Genomic DNA, 17,523 nt, shown 5'->3' with positions numbered 1-17,523 from the left:
CTATGAATGAACTACAAGAAGTCTGTAACATTTTACTCATTCCATTTAACCAATATGCTTCACAACCCACTATGGAAAGAACAGATAACTTTACAACAGACTGGGAGGGTAAGTAGAGTGGGATACACTAGCAACAAAAGTTTGGCAGTTATGAATCCACTTTGGCGAAGTGGTGCCTTATGAAGGGCTACTGACCTCGTGAAAGAATCATTTAGTGAAGCATTCAGCCCAAGGAAAAAAAATGAAGAAATAAATATAAAATAAATAAAAGATTGGTAAACACTAGAAATGTGGTATTCAATAAAATCAGGAAAGTAATTCTGATATATATCAAGTTCAAAATTGTCTTTAAGTAATCTTGTTGGTTTCATGTATCATCTTTTTAAGAAGGAGAAGCAGAAAGTAAATACTTTACTCCTAAAAGAAAATGCACACCAAAATGCAGAAGCATCAAGTAGTTGACAGGCACATACGTAAATTTTCAGATCATAACAAAGGATGGATGACACAAGGTTTGGATGAAGGGAGAAGTAGCAGAAGAGTAAAATGTTGTGATTGGTACACTTCACTGCACAACAGCCTGCACTGGACAATAAAGATCATGGAAACATTTGAAATTGGATACTGTGAAGGTTAAGAGGTTGATAATATGTGAATTTTTGAGAAAATGCATGAGAAAAGATGTCTCAAGAGAATCACTGTCAAGCTCGGGCATTTTGTAACATGACAAAAGTGGTAGAGAATAATAATAATAATAATAATAATAATAATAATAGGTATTATGGAAGGCCAGAGCTTTTAAAAATTTGTGATATTAGTATTTCTTTGGAATAGTCACACAGATAAAGAACAGGTTTTGAAGAGTATGTGGAATGAAGCACAAGAAGGGAAGAGAAAATCTAACAATGCAGTGAGTACAGACAAAGACTCGCCACTCATCCTTATCAGCATTCCTCAAGTCACTCTACATTGTGTAGTGGAGGTTCACAGTGTAACAGTATGATTCACCCCTCTCCTACCCATTTTCCTATTCCATCTGTTGAGGTGCACAGAAGGAAAGATTATCAGTGCCCCTCTGTACTGTATGGGAGTGTCTCTCTCTCTCTCTCTCTTTCTCTCTCTCTCTCTCTCTCTCTCTCTCTCTCTCTCTTTTTTTTTTTAAATATAGCATCACAGTCATTACATGAAATGTGTGGTTATAGTTGTGTTATGTTTCTTGACTCATTGTGGAAAGAGAGCTCGTGGAATTTTGAGAAAAGGCTTTCTTGTGGTGTGCCTCACATCAGTTTGACAGATCTTTGTGTCTCACACTTGAGCTGACCAAACTTGCATGTTATAAATTGTGTTGCTTTTCTTTGAATCTTTTCTTCTTCTCTTTTAATCCAACTTGATAAGGGCCCAAATCAAATTAACAATACTCAAGAACTGGTCCAGTGAGGTCAACCTAGATTAAGGCTCTGTTAGGGTGTATAAAAGATGATGTGGGCTTATAGAAACCACACCAGACTCAAACAGACTTCCAAAACAGCTGTAGTGGAATATTGTTTGAAACTAAATCATTCAATGAATTATCATCATGCCAAGATTCTGACAAAGACACTCAGATGCTGGGAAAGTGTTATTAAAGCATCCATTGAAATAAAGGTCACAGAACATCTTACCAACTGTGACACAGGATATCAGCTTAGCTGCACCTAGAACACAGTACTCAATCTCATAAAGACACAACAGAGGCAACATCCTAATTCTGGGGAGAATAAGTTTGGAAATGGTGAGAGAGCAGATAATCTGGCACAACCAGCACAGGGTGCACAGACAGTGGTACACCAAACAGCAAATCAAGTACCCAAGGACAGTTATTTCAAGAATGAATAACAATTTGAACACCAGTGGCCAAAAAATAATACGGCAGCCTACCCTAGGTGACACAGACATAGGACAGAGCACTCCACAGGAAAGCTTAAATGATGGCAATCAGAAGCCTGAACATCCAGTACAACTTTGAGATTGAACAGAATGTCAGATGACAAAATTAGTAACTGACAACAGCCGAAAAGTATGCACACAGCAGTCAAACGGCTATGGCTAGAAAATTCTACGGTTTCTGCTACTTATCAGCGCATACCTTGGACAGATCACCAGGTGCAGCACTGACAGCTGATGGAGCACCTAGCCTGAGATAGGCACAAATGCTGGACCCATTCGACAGTGGATTCAGCCTCAAAGAGCACCAGGTGATGACTGCGAGTTATTCAATTGAAATATCGTGAAAGTACGACACAGATTAACGGCAAAAAACCTGATTTTCCAAGATGACAGTATTGTTTCTCAAGGTGTTGGGAAATATTCATGTGAGCCAGTTCACTGTGGCAGTTGAATTTTGCTAAACATCCTTATTTCAATTACTTCAACATAATGCTAGTAAGGTATTAGAGCAGACAATGCTTCCCCTTTAAGAATGGGTTGCCTTCTGGATAACACAAATGAACAGATTTCAAGTGATCAGCAAATATGGGGAGGTACATTAACCCAAGTTGAAAACTTTTGCTTCTACACAGTCCTCAGTGCCTCCTCTGCTTTGTCAAGGGGTTATTTTTACTCATTCCATTGATAGTCTTTCACCCAGTAATTTCATTTCATTTCAACATTTGGGGTGGGGGGGTGGGAGGGGGAACGGAGTCACACTGTTTTTGCACGCAACAATTTGGCAAAAGAAAAAAAAGTATTATGCTAAAAGTACTTACAGTATATTGCTGAATAACTTACCTGCAATAATTGTAGATGCAACACCATAAAGACTGTTGCTTTGATCACATGAACTACCCCCACAAATAGATTCATAACATTCAAAGTCAGACTGTGCTGTAAGTGTGCAAACATCAACATCGTCATAAATGTCTTCTTCAATGTGGTTATCTCCCTGTCCACCGCTCATTTGTCCTTTCTCCATACAGCACTCTTCATAGCCACTACCACCAGCTTCAGAACTGTTTTCAGACTCTGCCCTTCTTCCTGAGCCTGGACCGACATCATCGTAGACAGGAGAATATGGACGCCCAACATCATCGTAGGTAAATTCTTCAGGCTTTACATTTTGTTGTTCATTTGATGTAGCCTGGTTGCAGAAAATTAATCCTGAAATCTCTCCCTTTTTTTTTTTTTTTTAAAAAAAAAAGAAAAAAAAGAATATATGTGTGAAATATAGTATCTGCTAACATCTCTCTCATTACTAAGAAATTAGTACTATAGAATGAAGAGTTAAAGACAATAACATACATAGTTTAAAGAAAGAAAATATCAAATATGATGCCACTATAGTTTCAGTATTTTAGCTTCCATCCTTTACAACACATAAAAATGATCTCCCAACGATTCTATACATTCAGTCGGAAATTGTAGTATGATGATGTCTTTCCATGTGAGTTGAACTAACATAGTTCTTGAATTACCAGGTGGATGAGTTTGTGGAAATAGTGCAGCATTTTGAAGATTGTCCCTATCATCATGTCTGGTGGAAACTGTACCGAAAATGGTGGGAGTGACTCATCAGAACATCTTGCTGTTTTTGCAGCTAAGAACCTGATAACTTTATATCATAAACTGCAATTTTTGCTGGTGTGAAAGGAGACAGGAAGGCTACAGTCAATCATCAAGGTCATTAACTATGAAGCAAAAGCTCAGTTCAGGAAGGTGGTTGGCTCTGGTCTTGTTACATTAACTTGCAAAACATGCAGCAGATGTGATTCATGAAACGGAAATCTTAAATATCCATTTATTTTATAATATTGATACTTCATCCATTTCTAATGGAAATTGGATTCCATTCTATCAGGAGCTTGAACTTCACAATCTCACACAATACTCAGTAATCAGGAGAGATATGAACAGATCCTCTACTCTGAGCAATGTGAATTACCAGTTTCTCAAATAATTTAGCTACTGCAGTTCCTTGCAAATGCCAATGTTTCATTCACTCACATAGCATGCTATGTAGGTTACACTATTAATGACAACCTATGAGGTTATTGAATAAATCATGAAGTACAGTAGTAAGCAGCAGGTGGTGCTATTTATTAAGTACTCTTGTTTCATAACTAACAACTACATGATCAGTGGGAGGCTGATTATGTTCATGAGGATCTTATGCAAAAGAATTCTTCTTGGCTCAGCCTATTGAAGGAAAAAATGACCTCCTACAAGAATTTATTTATGCATTTGTGGACTCTAGAGTAAGAAAGATAATAATTAATTGCAGCTGAAACTTTTAATTGCCGTTTAATTGTACATAAATAAATGTAAAAATTATTCTCATTAAAAAGAAATGTATTCTGGGGATAAGGCATTGTAGTTTTTCATTTACAATAATCAGCGGTTGGTTAACCGTGACATCTTTTCAACTTTATATCACCACTAAGGGATAATAAACATTATCTGTGAACTGTAAGAATGAAGGCTCATTTTTAGTCCTCGATTCTAGAAGTGCAAATAATTTACATGCACCATAAAATAGTATTGATTGTCAGAAAATTTGTTTAAAATTCCTTCATTTCCAAAAATCTTTAAATCCAAGTTTTTCTCTTAGAATAAATGCGAACTGATTTCCAGTTAGAAGCCTCTTACTTTGTGGCAATGCTTTTAAATTTTGCTTGGTGTTTTTTACTCCTTGTTAGTTCAGGAAAGATAAGAGTGAACACGGAAGCAATTTTTACCATGAAGGATGTAAGGCAGCACTGCAGCTTATTAGCATTATTGTTTAACATTTGTTGAAGATCCAATATGGAGGTTGAAAAAACTTCAGAACAAGAACAGAAGTGCAAGTGCAATGGAAACAGGTAACAGTTTATCTTGGTTAAAAGAAAGAAAATTTAGAGGAATTCTTAAGTGAAGTGTACAGGTTCTGTATCATTTCAAAACTTTTAACAGCAAGACAGGAAAAAAAAGGAAACATTAATGAGCAGATACTAAAACCCAAGAGAATTACTAATAGCTGGGTAAACTTGAATTTAAGCTGTTTGATGGGAAGTTCTCATGTGGAGGCACTACTGCAGGAGGACACTGAAAGACAAAATGATGCAGAACATCAGACTCTCAAAATGGTAGGAGGAGAAGGAAACCAGAATATTATTTGTTTGGATGTCAGAAATCTATTATACAAATGATCTACAAGTAGCTTTACAGAAAGTCATTCTCACTGTACAACCAATGAAAACGCAGACAGAAGTATGAGACCTATCAAATAATTAGTTAGAAATTTAATACTTTTAAACTGTTGATTCACATTTTGTAACCAATACTGAATGCTCCACCATCAATGAGTTTAATACTATTCTGCTATTACATGTTACAGCTGATGTTGAATACTATTCCAACATCAGCAATGGAAGCTTACTAGTTTTTGACAACCCTACATTCTTGCTGTATAATTTTGGCTTATTACACTAATAGTTTATCTTATGCAAATATAGCATCAAATAGTCATGTAGGCTCTAAAACAGTTTGGTTGAAGAGACCAGTACTTGAGTGATGAATATTCTGCTTCCTCTGCAATACCCTCCTGTTCTGCTGTATGTTCAGTTCAACTGACCCAAAGAACTCTTCCATTTAGAACTCAACGAAACACAATGAATACAAAAGTAAGACTGACTTACAAATTTTACCCCAAAACAGGTTTTATTTTGAACATGGCTATAGATGTACTATTAATAAATTGTGATGTTTACGAGATAATTGTTATGGTAAAAGTGTGACTCATTGGGCAAGTGCTAGTCTACAAATCCACAGTTCCCCCTCTAACTCTGTAACTGGATAGTCAGATCAGTTCAAAAGTCAGAGGAAAGCAACGGCATGCCACTTCCAGTGGTACCATGCACTCTGGCAGTCAAACCAACCTTCACCTTAATGACAGATTTACCTTTTAATTGTAAATGAATGAAAAATGTTTATTCATCATACCCAAGCTCATTTAATTTCATGTTCCACAATTTCCTTGTTCATACCTGTTTTCCATTATCCTCTTCAGTCCTGTATACATCAGTGCTGCTCACTGTTGTCAGTTTTGCCGGTTGATTCGATCGCCAAAGGAAAGAAGCGTTTGGCTTCACATCACGTACCACACTTGCTGGAGAATCTTGTTCCTCTGGAGAATCCAGTGGACTCACTGTTCCAGCGACTGACAACCTGCTTCCTGGCAAGGGCCGAGCCACCGTTCGGACATACGTAGGACTCCTCACTGGTTTGCTTCCAACACCTGTGAAGCAAATGTATCACTGAAAGGTAAGAGGAATTCTAAGCAACTTTAACAAGAAATAATACCATATTTGCTCAAAATTTATTTCATTACTCTCTTGAAATTACGTGATATGTATTAATGATACATATTTGGGCATTCCACAAAAGTTCGTTATTCATTAGCTTGCAAACATAGATGGAGCATCTTACAAAGGCTATCCAGAAAGGGACTACATTTTAACATAGTGTGTGAAGCAACACAGTGCGAACCAACACAGACTCACGTTGCATGTCAGTTTGCTTAGAGGTGCGATAGCAAGAAAAACCCATTGCTTCTTATTTGACATTCAAAATGAGCATTGCATTTTAAAATCTCACCATATGTGTAATCCATTCTATAATACAGCTTTAGCAGCAGAAATCTCAAAGTTGACAAAATTCATGACAAAATGTATACTGCAAATAGACCAAATGTGACGAGTGAAGACGCTGCAAGTGCGCAGGGAGAGTGCCTACTGAGCACAATTGCAACCAGCGTGTCCACAAAAAAATGGCTCAGTTCACAATGTTTTGACTCTGATGAACGTTGAGATTCTGTCACAAGCTCACAGTACAGTTTTATGGAGAATTAATTTGTCAGCTTAAGAGATGTGATAAATACTCAAATCTAAATGGCAATCACATAGAAAAGGAACAAAGAGGCACAGTTTTAAGATTTTGTTTTAACTACTTCATTATTTTATTTATAGACTAATGGAAGTCTTTCTCGATTTCTTTTTAGATTTTCCAGGTAACTGCAGATTTTCAGACACAATGACATTATTTAAGAATGATGAAATAATCCCATTTTATAAGCAAAGTGGCAGAAACATCATTAAGGGACACTGGTCTACAGAGGCACAAATCACACTTTTGCTGTTTAACCAAATGGTAAAGAAAACCTGAATTCTTATAACACCTTGAAACAATATTGAGGTTTATGATGTAGGTGGAAGAAAATGGATACCTGCACACTCAGAAAAAGAAAAATGCAGCTAGCCCACTGGGTCATTCTGTCTACAGGGAGAAAATCCACTGGGTTTCGCCATAGCACAGAAGAATACTGTGCTCACCTCCTTGGTGGAGATAGCTTCAGCTGTCCATGGCAACACAAGCCTGCCAGTCTAGCTACAGAGCCTATGGGAATCCTTCTGCAGGAGTGAGTGCTTGGAGGTGTAAATAGAATCTGCTCTCCAGTGTATAGATCACCCACTTTCATACTATCAAAATTGCCTCACCTGCTGGCAGTGTAGTATGCCAACAAAAAATAATAAATGGGGTAGAAAGTTTACTGTTTTTGAGTGTGCACACTGATGAAAAACTTAGATGGAAAAGCCATACAGTAGATCTGCTAAAACATTTTGTCCAGTGCCAAATTTGGGGACACAGAAATTTGTAAGTTACCATACTCAGCATATTTTCATTCACTGATGTTCGATGGGATAATATGCTGCGATAACTTCTCACTTAGGTAAAAAGCGTTCATTTCACAAAAGAAAAATAACAAGAACTTTCTGTGGGATTCACCCACATACATCTTGCAGTCATCTGTTTACACAATTGGGAATATTATCCATAGTCTCACATTATAAAGAGTTAAGCAGATTGGTCACAAATTGAAATTCATACAGATATCAATGGACAATGCAAACTTGTAAACTTTGGTGGCCGATGAATGAATGTGTGATGCTGTAGTGGAATTTTACTGTGCAGCTGGCAAGGATAGTAAAGAGGGGACATGTCATTCCAGGGCATAAAGTCTTTGCAGTCAGACAGCAACTACGCTTCGCAGACAAGTGCGTGCACAATATATGCAGATGTCAGCATTTGAGACAGGACATGAAGCTGGGTTCAAAGAAGTCAGTTGGAGTAATTGGCGAATCACTCAGCATTTGAAGAGGAGCAATGCCACTATTCTGACGACGTCAGAAGAAATTGGAACACAGTGTTGAGAATGAAGCGGTCAACCTAGAGAGAAGACTGAATGTGAGGACCGAGCAATCATCAGAGAGGCACTCAGATGCCTGGATTCATCATTATCACTGATCTGATATGTAACTGGCTCTTTACTGACCACAAGGACCATCAACATGTAGCTCACAAAAAGGAGGTTGAGCTCACAGCGCCCCTTGCACAGACAACTGTTGATCTCTATACACCAATAAGCCTATTTGCAGTCATGTCGGACACATTCAGCCTGAAGTTTCATTGACTGGCATAGAATTGTCTTCAGTGATGAGTCTTGTTTCAAACCGAGTCCTGACGACCAGTGGAGATGCGGAGGGATAGCTACTTGACTGTCACTTGCCATACAGCCCAACAGCCGGGAGTGATTGTCTGCAGTGCCATTTCGTTTCATAGCAGGACTCCTTTGGCTGCCATCACTGGCACCCTTGTAGCACCATGGTATGTCAGTGACATTCATTGCCATGCCTTGTTGCCCATAATGGCAAGCCATCCTCTGTTTACATTTCAGCAAGATAGTGCCTATGTGCACGCAGCAAGAGTTTCTACTGCTTGGTCTTCACACTTTACAAACCCTTCCTTGGCCAGTAAGTTCACCAGATCTCTCTCCATTTGAGAATGTTTGGAGCGTTATGGGCAGGGCCCATCAACCAGTTCAAGATTCTGATGAACTAATGCACCAACCAGACAGCATTACACACAATATCCCTCAAGAGGACATCCAACAACTCTGTCCATCAATGCCAAGCTGAATAACTGCTTGCATGAGGGCCAGAGGTGGACCAACGTGTTATTTACTTGCTCAAATTGTGAAGCTCTTTCTCTTGAATAAATCATCCAATTTTTCTGAAATTATAATTATTTGTTTGTCTGTAACATAGACCAGTTTCTGTACCATTCAGATAATTCCTTTGTGGTGCATCATTTCTTTCTTTCTTTTTTTAATGTATTTAAATGCTGATGAAATTTGTTGTCAAGAGCACATGGTGATTTTAATAAAAGAAAGAGTTTGCAGTAACAATATCAGAAGTAAAAAATGGTCAGCACTTCTGTCTAGTGGTTCTAACATTGGCACTGAAAGGAATGAAACACACAGCTATAAAATTTTTTGACTATCTTCCCATGTGGGTTAAAATTATTTCTGCTTAGCCCCTCTTCCACCAAAGATTCTTCTTGAATAGAAATAAGTAGTAAATTACAGATCTGTAAACAACCAGCATCCAGCCATGAGAATTGTGAGAGCGTGCACTTATACTACACACACACAGCATAATATATCTTAGTTTGAATCCATTTTGCTGTTGGAGGAGTGAACATATAATCTGTCCCCTCCCTTGTTCTACCTCAATTTACTTATAGAGATATACATATTCTGCAAGAAAGCTAGCATAAACAGTTATCAACAAACATGCACTTTTAGCAGCTGTTTTTCAGGCAGTTATATTTCCAGATACATTTTATACAGTCTTTCTCCCTTTCTCTGCCACAGAGCTACTCACAAAGATAATAGATCTGCATGAACTTCAGCATCCTGGTGTAGCTTTACGTCATCAACTTCAGTTAATCAGTAGAATGGAAAACCAGTCCAAAGTTGCAAATTTTACTTTTTTTTGACTCAACAACTAGTTTTGGGCTGAGACCCATTTTCAAATGATAGTAAAAAATAGTATTTCTGATGATGTGAAAACCAAATAAAAAATATGCAATGAAAAGTATGTATGTGCATTTTTGGACATTTTTGCCATGGTTCATTGCACATTTTTGACATGGTTTTCACATCTTCAGAAATACCATTTTTACTATGTTACAAGTATTTGAAAATGGGTGTCAGCCTAAAACTAGTCTTCAGGTGAATAAAAAAAGAAAAATTTGCTACTTCAGACTGGTTTTTCATTGTACTGATAGGTGAACTAGGCAGTCCCCTATTGCAGCAAAATTTGGGAGCACCAAATTTTTTGGCAAAAATGATAAGAAAGTGGTTTTCCTCTCCATTTGCATTTTGACCAGCCTCTTGGCACGCAAATTTCATTCCAGTGGTTAAAAACAAATATTGACCATTTTAACTGATAAAAAGTACTGGCTGTCCTACTTTTATCCCTTCACCAATGGCTGCTGCTCATCACTGTCTTCTTCATTAATGTGAGATGCATAGATTGAGTGTCCAATTCACACCTCGACTCGCTACTGACTTTGCAAACATTTAGGAAACTGAGTAGAAACCCCACTGCAAAAGTTCTTAGACTGTTACGTTGTTCATAAAAACTTCCTCTACTGAAAAGAGAGTTAAAAAAAATCTGTTAAATTCAGTTGCACTATCACAATGACTGTATGGGTTGCCAAAGGTGCACAAAGAATATGTTCCTTTAATACCTAGAGTGTGCGCTATTGGTTCACCCACCTATTCGAGTGCCAAGTTCTCGACGGCATAATTACTGTTCTTGACAACATTATTACCAACATATGTGGGTCAAACAGATTTGTATATCAAGAATTCGGCACATTTTATTTCTGGTGGTGAAAGTTTACATTTAACAACTTTCCAATGTACTTCTGATGACAGAAATCGAAGTTTTATCAATAGGAAAATTAAACTGATGAAATGTACAAAAATAAGGAGGAAGAGTGTCTGCCCAGTACTTACATGGAGTGAAATTCCTTGTAGTTGTTGACAGAAATATTAGAAAGTTGTAAAAACTGTACCCAGATTTTGTAACTTGCATAGCAGTTTCTCGGGAAAGAAAGGTGGATAAGATGCAGAAGGTTGGGATGGAGGAATAGGTTGCTCAGCCTCTAGGCTGAGAGGGGCCCACCTCATATGAGGACAAGGACTGAAGGCATCAGAGAAAAGAGGGGGTCAAAGATAGGACATTGTCAGCTCTGAGTCAGCTTTAGTTCAGACATGCTGGAGACAGAGTAAGAAGTCAAGACAATTAAAGGAGAAGAGATGTGGAAAGAAGAATGGATAGTACAACTTGGAACTTTGAGGAATACATGAATGTTAAAAAGGAAGGAGGGCGGGGGGGGGGGGGGGGGGGGGGGGATGATTAGAAAGTCAATAGACAGGTATAGTTTTAATTTTACAAGCATTTTAGTTCCCTTAAGTTTATTAGTTACATGTTTCACATATCATTTGAACACTTATTTCACTGAAATTATGTGGAATGAGTCAGTTAAGATGATGTATACATATCATTAATATTAACATTAATAAACATGTTATTTTTTACTCCTAAACATGCAACTACACTTAAAAACTAGGATGGTACTTCTTAAATAATAATTCATCTATGGAATAGGACGAGTTTTCTGATAGAAATGATTTTAGGTTAGATTTAAAACTTTCTTTGCTACCTGTCAGACATTTTATGTCATTGGTCAAATGATCAAAATATTTCTTGCTGCACATTGACACCTTTAACAATGGGTAATAAATGTCATATTTCTCCTCCAATTTTATAGCTATGAGCATCACTGTTGTTCTCAAGTTGTGATGGATTATTTATGACTAATTTCTTTAGCAAATGTATGCATTGTGATGGTGCAGTTAAAATGCCCAGCTCCTTGAAGAGGTACCTACATGATTACCATGTGCAATCATCACATACCATTCCTACTGCTCTCTTTTATGGAATCAGTACTTTATTTCTGAGTGAAAATTATTCTGTAAGACATTACTGAGTGAAAATATGCAAAATATGACAAGGTATTAATTAGTTTGTTTTAAAGATTAGCAATTATATGAAGAGCATGAGTAACTGTACTTAATTGTTTGAGAAGGTAAGAAGTATGCTTCTTCCATCTAATGCTTTCTGTCAGTATCTACACCCAAAAATTCAGAGCATTCTACCCCGTTTGCTGTTGCTCATGTGCTACATCAATAGCTGGTATGACACTGTTGCGCAGAACTGAATATAGTGTGTTTTATTAAAAATTTTGGGAGAGTCCATTTCTGAGAACCGCTTAATAATTTTTTTAAATTTTACTCCATCTGGAGGTGCTCAGTGGTTGTACTTATTTCAGCTGGTAAGAAAGATACAGCAATCAGTTGTAACTTGTGTTTATTGTACCAAATCTACATCTAGAGTTGTGTCACTGCAAGAGATAAAGTTAACACATTTAAGTTGTTATTTGGCATAGCCCTCATGGACTATCCATGTCAACAGGTCAATTGAACTCTTGATATGTATAGTCCAAGAATGCTATGACAAATAATGACTGGAATGTGTTAACTTTGTCTCCTGCATTGAAGGTCATTACTCTGTGACTGAAATCTAGATCTGAAACAATAAACACAAGTTGTGACTGATTGCTGTACCTTCTATCATCACTTAATAATTTTTTGGAAAACATTAAAAATCTCTCCTGTCACTTTACTCTATGCAGTGGTTTCCATCCTTTTCTGTATGTTGCCCCTCATTTTACAACCCCAGAATACCTTATACTCCCCTATGTTAAATTCTTTAATTTATTTATTAATTTTTTGCGTCTTTTGAAAAACTTTGTTTGACAATAATTTACAATCCACACTTTAGTAAAAGAGGGTCATCAAATGTAGAGTATTACAGAACTACAGTGTTTCAAAGAATATAGTGCCCAACATAGAAATGTCTTTATACCAAACAATGGAAAATCCAGAATGGAATGTAACAATACCAGAGAAGGAAAGCTGCTACTCACCATATAGCAGAGATGCTGAGTTGCGATAGGAACGTGTGAATCTTTTTAAATGTCTTTATATCATACTTAAATACCTAATCATATTGTTTTCACTTAACCAACACTTTTTACATCAAACCTTTTTTTGTGATGAGTCACAAGAGAAATTCCGAACATAAATAAAACTCTAGATTTTTTTTCTTTAGACAGATCATGAAAATTGTGTTTCAAACTTGTTTAAGCACATCTAATGTCATTCTCCACAGTCAGATGACTGTGGTGTTTTGTTTTTGTGATGGCTTGTGTCAAGAATATGGTCTCACATTGATATGTAGATAAGAACTATACAAGCAATTTTAAGGTTTCCTTTGTCACTCCTGGATAAATAGGAAGTACACTAGCCTAAAATCATTCTAACCTAGTTTGCTGAAGCTATTCTTTAGCACTCAAATTATGTTTCAGTTCAGTTGCATCTTCATGTATTACATAAAAAAGTGAAGCACATCAGTATTGAAGGGAGATCTTGCAAATTTGCACTACCAGTCTTCTGAAGACAAATGAGGAGAACTAAGTTTTAACTCTTCTTGAAGGTATTCCAAGTGTTCACTGATGACAACTCTCCACTTATTGACATTGTGCTGTTGCACCTCTAGAAGTTCATTGAATGAAAAGTTAGTAAAGGGAGCATCCAGGTGACACTTACATAGTTGGGTTTTTCCCAAGAAGGCATGCATGGTGTCATTGGCAAACATTATTGTGGTGTTTCTACCTTGTAGTTTCAAATTCAGATTATTGAGGGTTTCAAAGAAGTCCACAACATATGCTAGGGAAAATATAGAGCTGTCATCACTGAATGAACAATTAAGCCCAACTTTCCCTTGATTCAAAATAATTAGTTCTGCCTCCATTTTCAATTCATTAGCCTGCTAAGTATACTACCCTTCAAAAGCCACCAGACTTGTGCATGAAAGATTAAAGATTGGTGTTCAATACTGTGATCATTAAATAGGACTCAGGAAAAAGGGTGTTCACAGCAATTGACTTAATTTTATTAACCACACTGATAGCCAATTTCAGTGCAGTGTTCAGTTTCAAGCAAAGCTTTTGATGCTTGTTTGTGGATCATACAGTTGGAAACAGTAAGATAATGATTCTTTTTCTTTGGCAGTGCTTAGGAAGCCAGAATTGGAACCTAACATGGCTGGTGCACCATTAGTACCGATTCCCATAAGTCTGTCTCAAGTCAAACCATTTTCAATTAAAATGCATTAATGGCAGAAAGTACATCAGAGCCTTTTGACATTGTTTCCAGGATTTTTGAAAACAATAATTCTTTCATTATTTTCTCCTGGTCCACAAATCAGCACTATCTTATTGAGTGATGCTGGTATTGTTGATTTATATCAGTGCACCTGTCACACTGCAAAGCCAAAAATTGAGACTTTTCAGTCTTTTAACTATCTGTACTTTCACATTCAGGACCATTTCTTCCCACAATGCACACTGTTGTTTGAAAGAGGTATCGTGTCATTTTTCACTGAATATCTTCTCCAGAAACAATTCTGGTTACAGTGAGAATGCAAGGTTTTGATTACTGTCTGAATGATATTATGAGGTTCTCATATGATGCTTCAATAACTTCTTGATTTTCCTGCTGAAAGAGCCCACCAGAATCATTTCATGCGATTTAAAGAATTTCTTTTTCCAACAAAAAACTCTGTTTTTATTTTTCAACACTGGGTCACCTGTTGTTAGATGATATTCAGACGTACTGGCTGCAATAAGTCATTACTGAGAATATATGACTCACAACACACTTTGACAGTTGGACATTTTCATTTTCAATATATGTGAATCCACACTTAATACATTCTTCATTATACAATCTTCTTTAAGCAAACATTCAAAACCCATAAAATACTATTTATTTCTATAGAGCACAACAGTTGTAATACTGAGTTATGAATACAAAACATAGACTGAAGAATTTGTTGTGCCAGCGATAATTTGGTGATGTGTGAGGCAAAACATATGCTGGTAAATCTACAAAATATGTACTCAATAACTGTAATAGGAATACAAAATTTTTTACCCATCTAATCACATGTTTCTGCTTTCTTATGAGCAGTGTGCCTATAAATCTCTCACATCATGTTGGGAACCACTGCTCTAAGAAGATTTATTGTAATACTAGTATCGTCTGTGAAGAGTACCAGTTCTGCTTTTTGAATGTTAAGTGGAAGGTCATTCACATATATGGAGTTTGATCAAGAAGTAATGTGAATTTTTGTTTTTCTTTAAGAATCTTTATTAATCATCTTTGTCCCCTTCAAAGTAATCCTTCTCAGATGTAATACACTTATGTCAGTGCTTTTTCCAGTCTTGGAAGCACTTCTGGAACTCACTTTTCTTTATAGTGTTCAGCTCCTTCAGTGATTCTGTTTTTATCTCATCAATGGTGGAAAAATTACATCCTTTCATGAAATGGTATAATACTGTAGCAACCACCACTATTTTGATATTGTTTTATAAGGCAACCAGTTTTGATGTTCCAGTAAAGTCCCCTTCAGCCAGTCGCATAAATGATACCAAGTACCACTCACATTAGACAAGGCACCAATATTCAGCGGACACAAATATTAGTGCCTTATCTTATGAATGCACGAGTGGTACCTAGTGTCATTCATCTGAAAGACCTGAAGATGATGTGACTGGAACATCAAACCGTGTTGCCTGACAGAAAAATATCAAAACAACGGCTGTTGGTAAAGTATTATTAAATTTCATTGACCAGTAACTGTCACATGCTCCTAAGCCCAAGATGGTGTTACATTTATGTCCTTTCATGGTTCTTTTCAGGAATAGGAAGGAGTTGCAGGGGGCCATGCATGGCACATACAGTGGAACGAACATTGAGGTGTGAGTGGGAGCATTATCATAATGTGATTCCCATGGGTGATTTTGTCACAGTTCTGGTCCTTTTCTTGGGATTTCTTCATGCAAATAGTGCATTACTTCCACACAGTATTCCATGTTGACCATACAACCATAAAGCAAAAACTCATGATCCACTATCCCATAGTAATCAAAGAAAACAGCGAGAAGAAACTTCATTTGTGATCATGCTTATCGAATTTTTTTTTTTCGGTCTGGCTGTTCAGGCAGTTTCCATTGGAATGCCTGGGCTGTGGCTTCAACATCATACTTTTAATCCTTCTCATAATATTGTTACATTTCATCCTAGATTTCCCATTGTTTGATACCTTTATTCCATGCTTCATCACTTGTAACCTTCTTCAGAAGTTCTAGATCGTTGTTTGACTTCATTCAGCAATTTCTGAGCTGTGTCCACATGATGTTTTTGGTCAAAATCCAACAATCTCATAACAAACTTTGTTGCTACATGTTTAAAGCTTTAAAAAAATAGAAAAATATATAAATAAAATTGCTTGGCATGCACCAAAGTATGTGCTGACATCATCAGCAACCTCTCTGATGGTGATTTGTTAATTTTCCAGAACCATTTTTTTTATTTCTTCCACATTGTCATCAGTAACTGATATGCCAGGTGATCCAGGGCAATCATTGTCTTCGTCATCATCTTGACCCTCATTGAAACATTTATAGCATTCATAATCTTTTGTCCTACTCATAATAGATTCACCAAAAGTCAAAGTCAGCATTTAATATGTGGTGCTCCACTTTCTTCCATTTTTCAAGCAATGTTCTTTCATCCATCTTTTTCAAAAGTAAAAATTTGCAAAGCACTCTAAAACACACATAATCTTTTTGACCAGCAACAACAAACTAAATATTCAAATCAGCTGAAAATGGAAACCTGTACCAAGACCATGTGTAAAAAAAATTGAAACTTTGAAGTATAAAGCCTGCAAAATTAAAAAAATCCTATTACCTTTTGATCACACCTCATATAAGGAATAGGAATGGACCCGGAATTGAACCCCACAGGGCTTCATTATTTCTCCCTCATCACTAACATTTTCCACCTTTCAAAACTTTATTTGATGTTAAGTACAATTCAAACCAGATGTGTGTAAAACCATTAATTCTACATAACCTGAGATTTTCTAAGAGAGCATGACCTACCCAATAAGACACCTTGGAAAGATTACAAAATTACAAACTGGCTGTATTTTATTATTTAAGGCTTGTAATATTTGGTGAGTGAACGTATAAGTAACATTCTCAGCTGAGCAACCTTCTGGATTCCAAACTGTGATATACTACTTGAACTGTTTCTACTTAAATGAGAGACTTCTCTTCAGTGCATCAATTTTTTGAATATTTTGGAAAAATCTGGCAGTAACGAAACTGGACGATGATTATTTAACTTTTTCTTGTCACATTTCTTATTATGAGGTTTAACATACACTCCTGGAAATGGAAAAAAAAACACATTGACATCGGTGTGTCAGACCCACCATATTTGCTCCGGACACTGCGAGAGGGCTGTACAAGCAATGATCACACGCACGGCACAGCGGACACACCAGGAACCGCGGTGTTGGCCGTCGAATGGCGCTAGCTGCGCAGCATTTGTGCACCGCCGCCGTCAGTGTCAGCCAGTTTGCCGTGGCATACGGAGCTCCATCGCAGTCTTTAACACTGGTAGCA

The 17,523-nt window shown here is 37.0% G+C and overlaps 1 protein-coding gene across 1 annotated transcript in view; it reads right to left on the bottom strand.

Annotated features, from left to right (window-relative positions):
• The window catches only part of LOC124605857 (rho guanine nucleotide exchange factor 26-like), a 188,642-nt gene that overhangs the window by 122,703 nt on the left and 48,416 nt on the right, over positions 1 to 17,523 (bottom strand). Inside the window, 2 exon segments of the mRNA XM_047137792.1 lie at positions 2,767 to 3,115; positions 5,997 to 6,247. Coding sequence (XP_046993748.1) covers positions 2,767 to 3,115; positions 5,997 to 6,247 — 600 coding nt within the window.

The sequence above is a fragment of the Schistocerca americana genome, chromosome 3 (assembly GCF_021461395.2).
Source record: "Schistocerca americana isolate TAMUIC-IGC-003095 chromosome 3, iqSchAmer2.1, whole genome shotgun sequence".
Lineage (NCBI taxonomy): Eukaryota > Metazoa > Arthropoda > Insecta > Orthoptera > Acrididae > Schistocerca > Schistocerca americana.
This window is presented reverse-complemented; position numbering and strand designations above follow the sequence as displayed.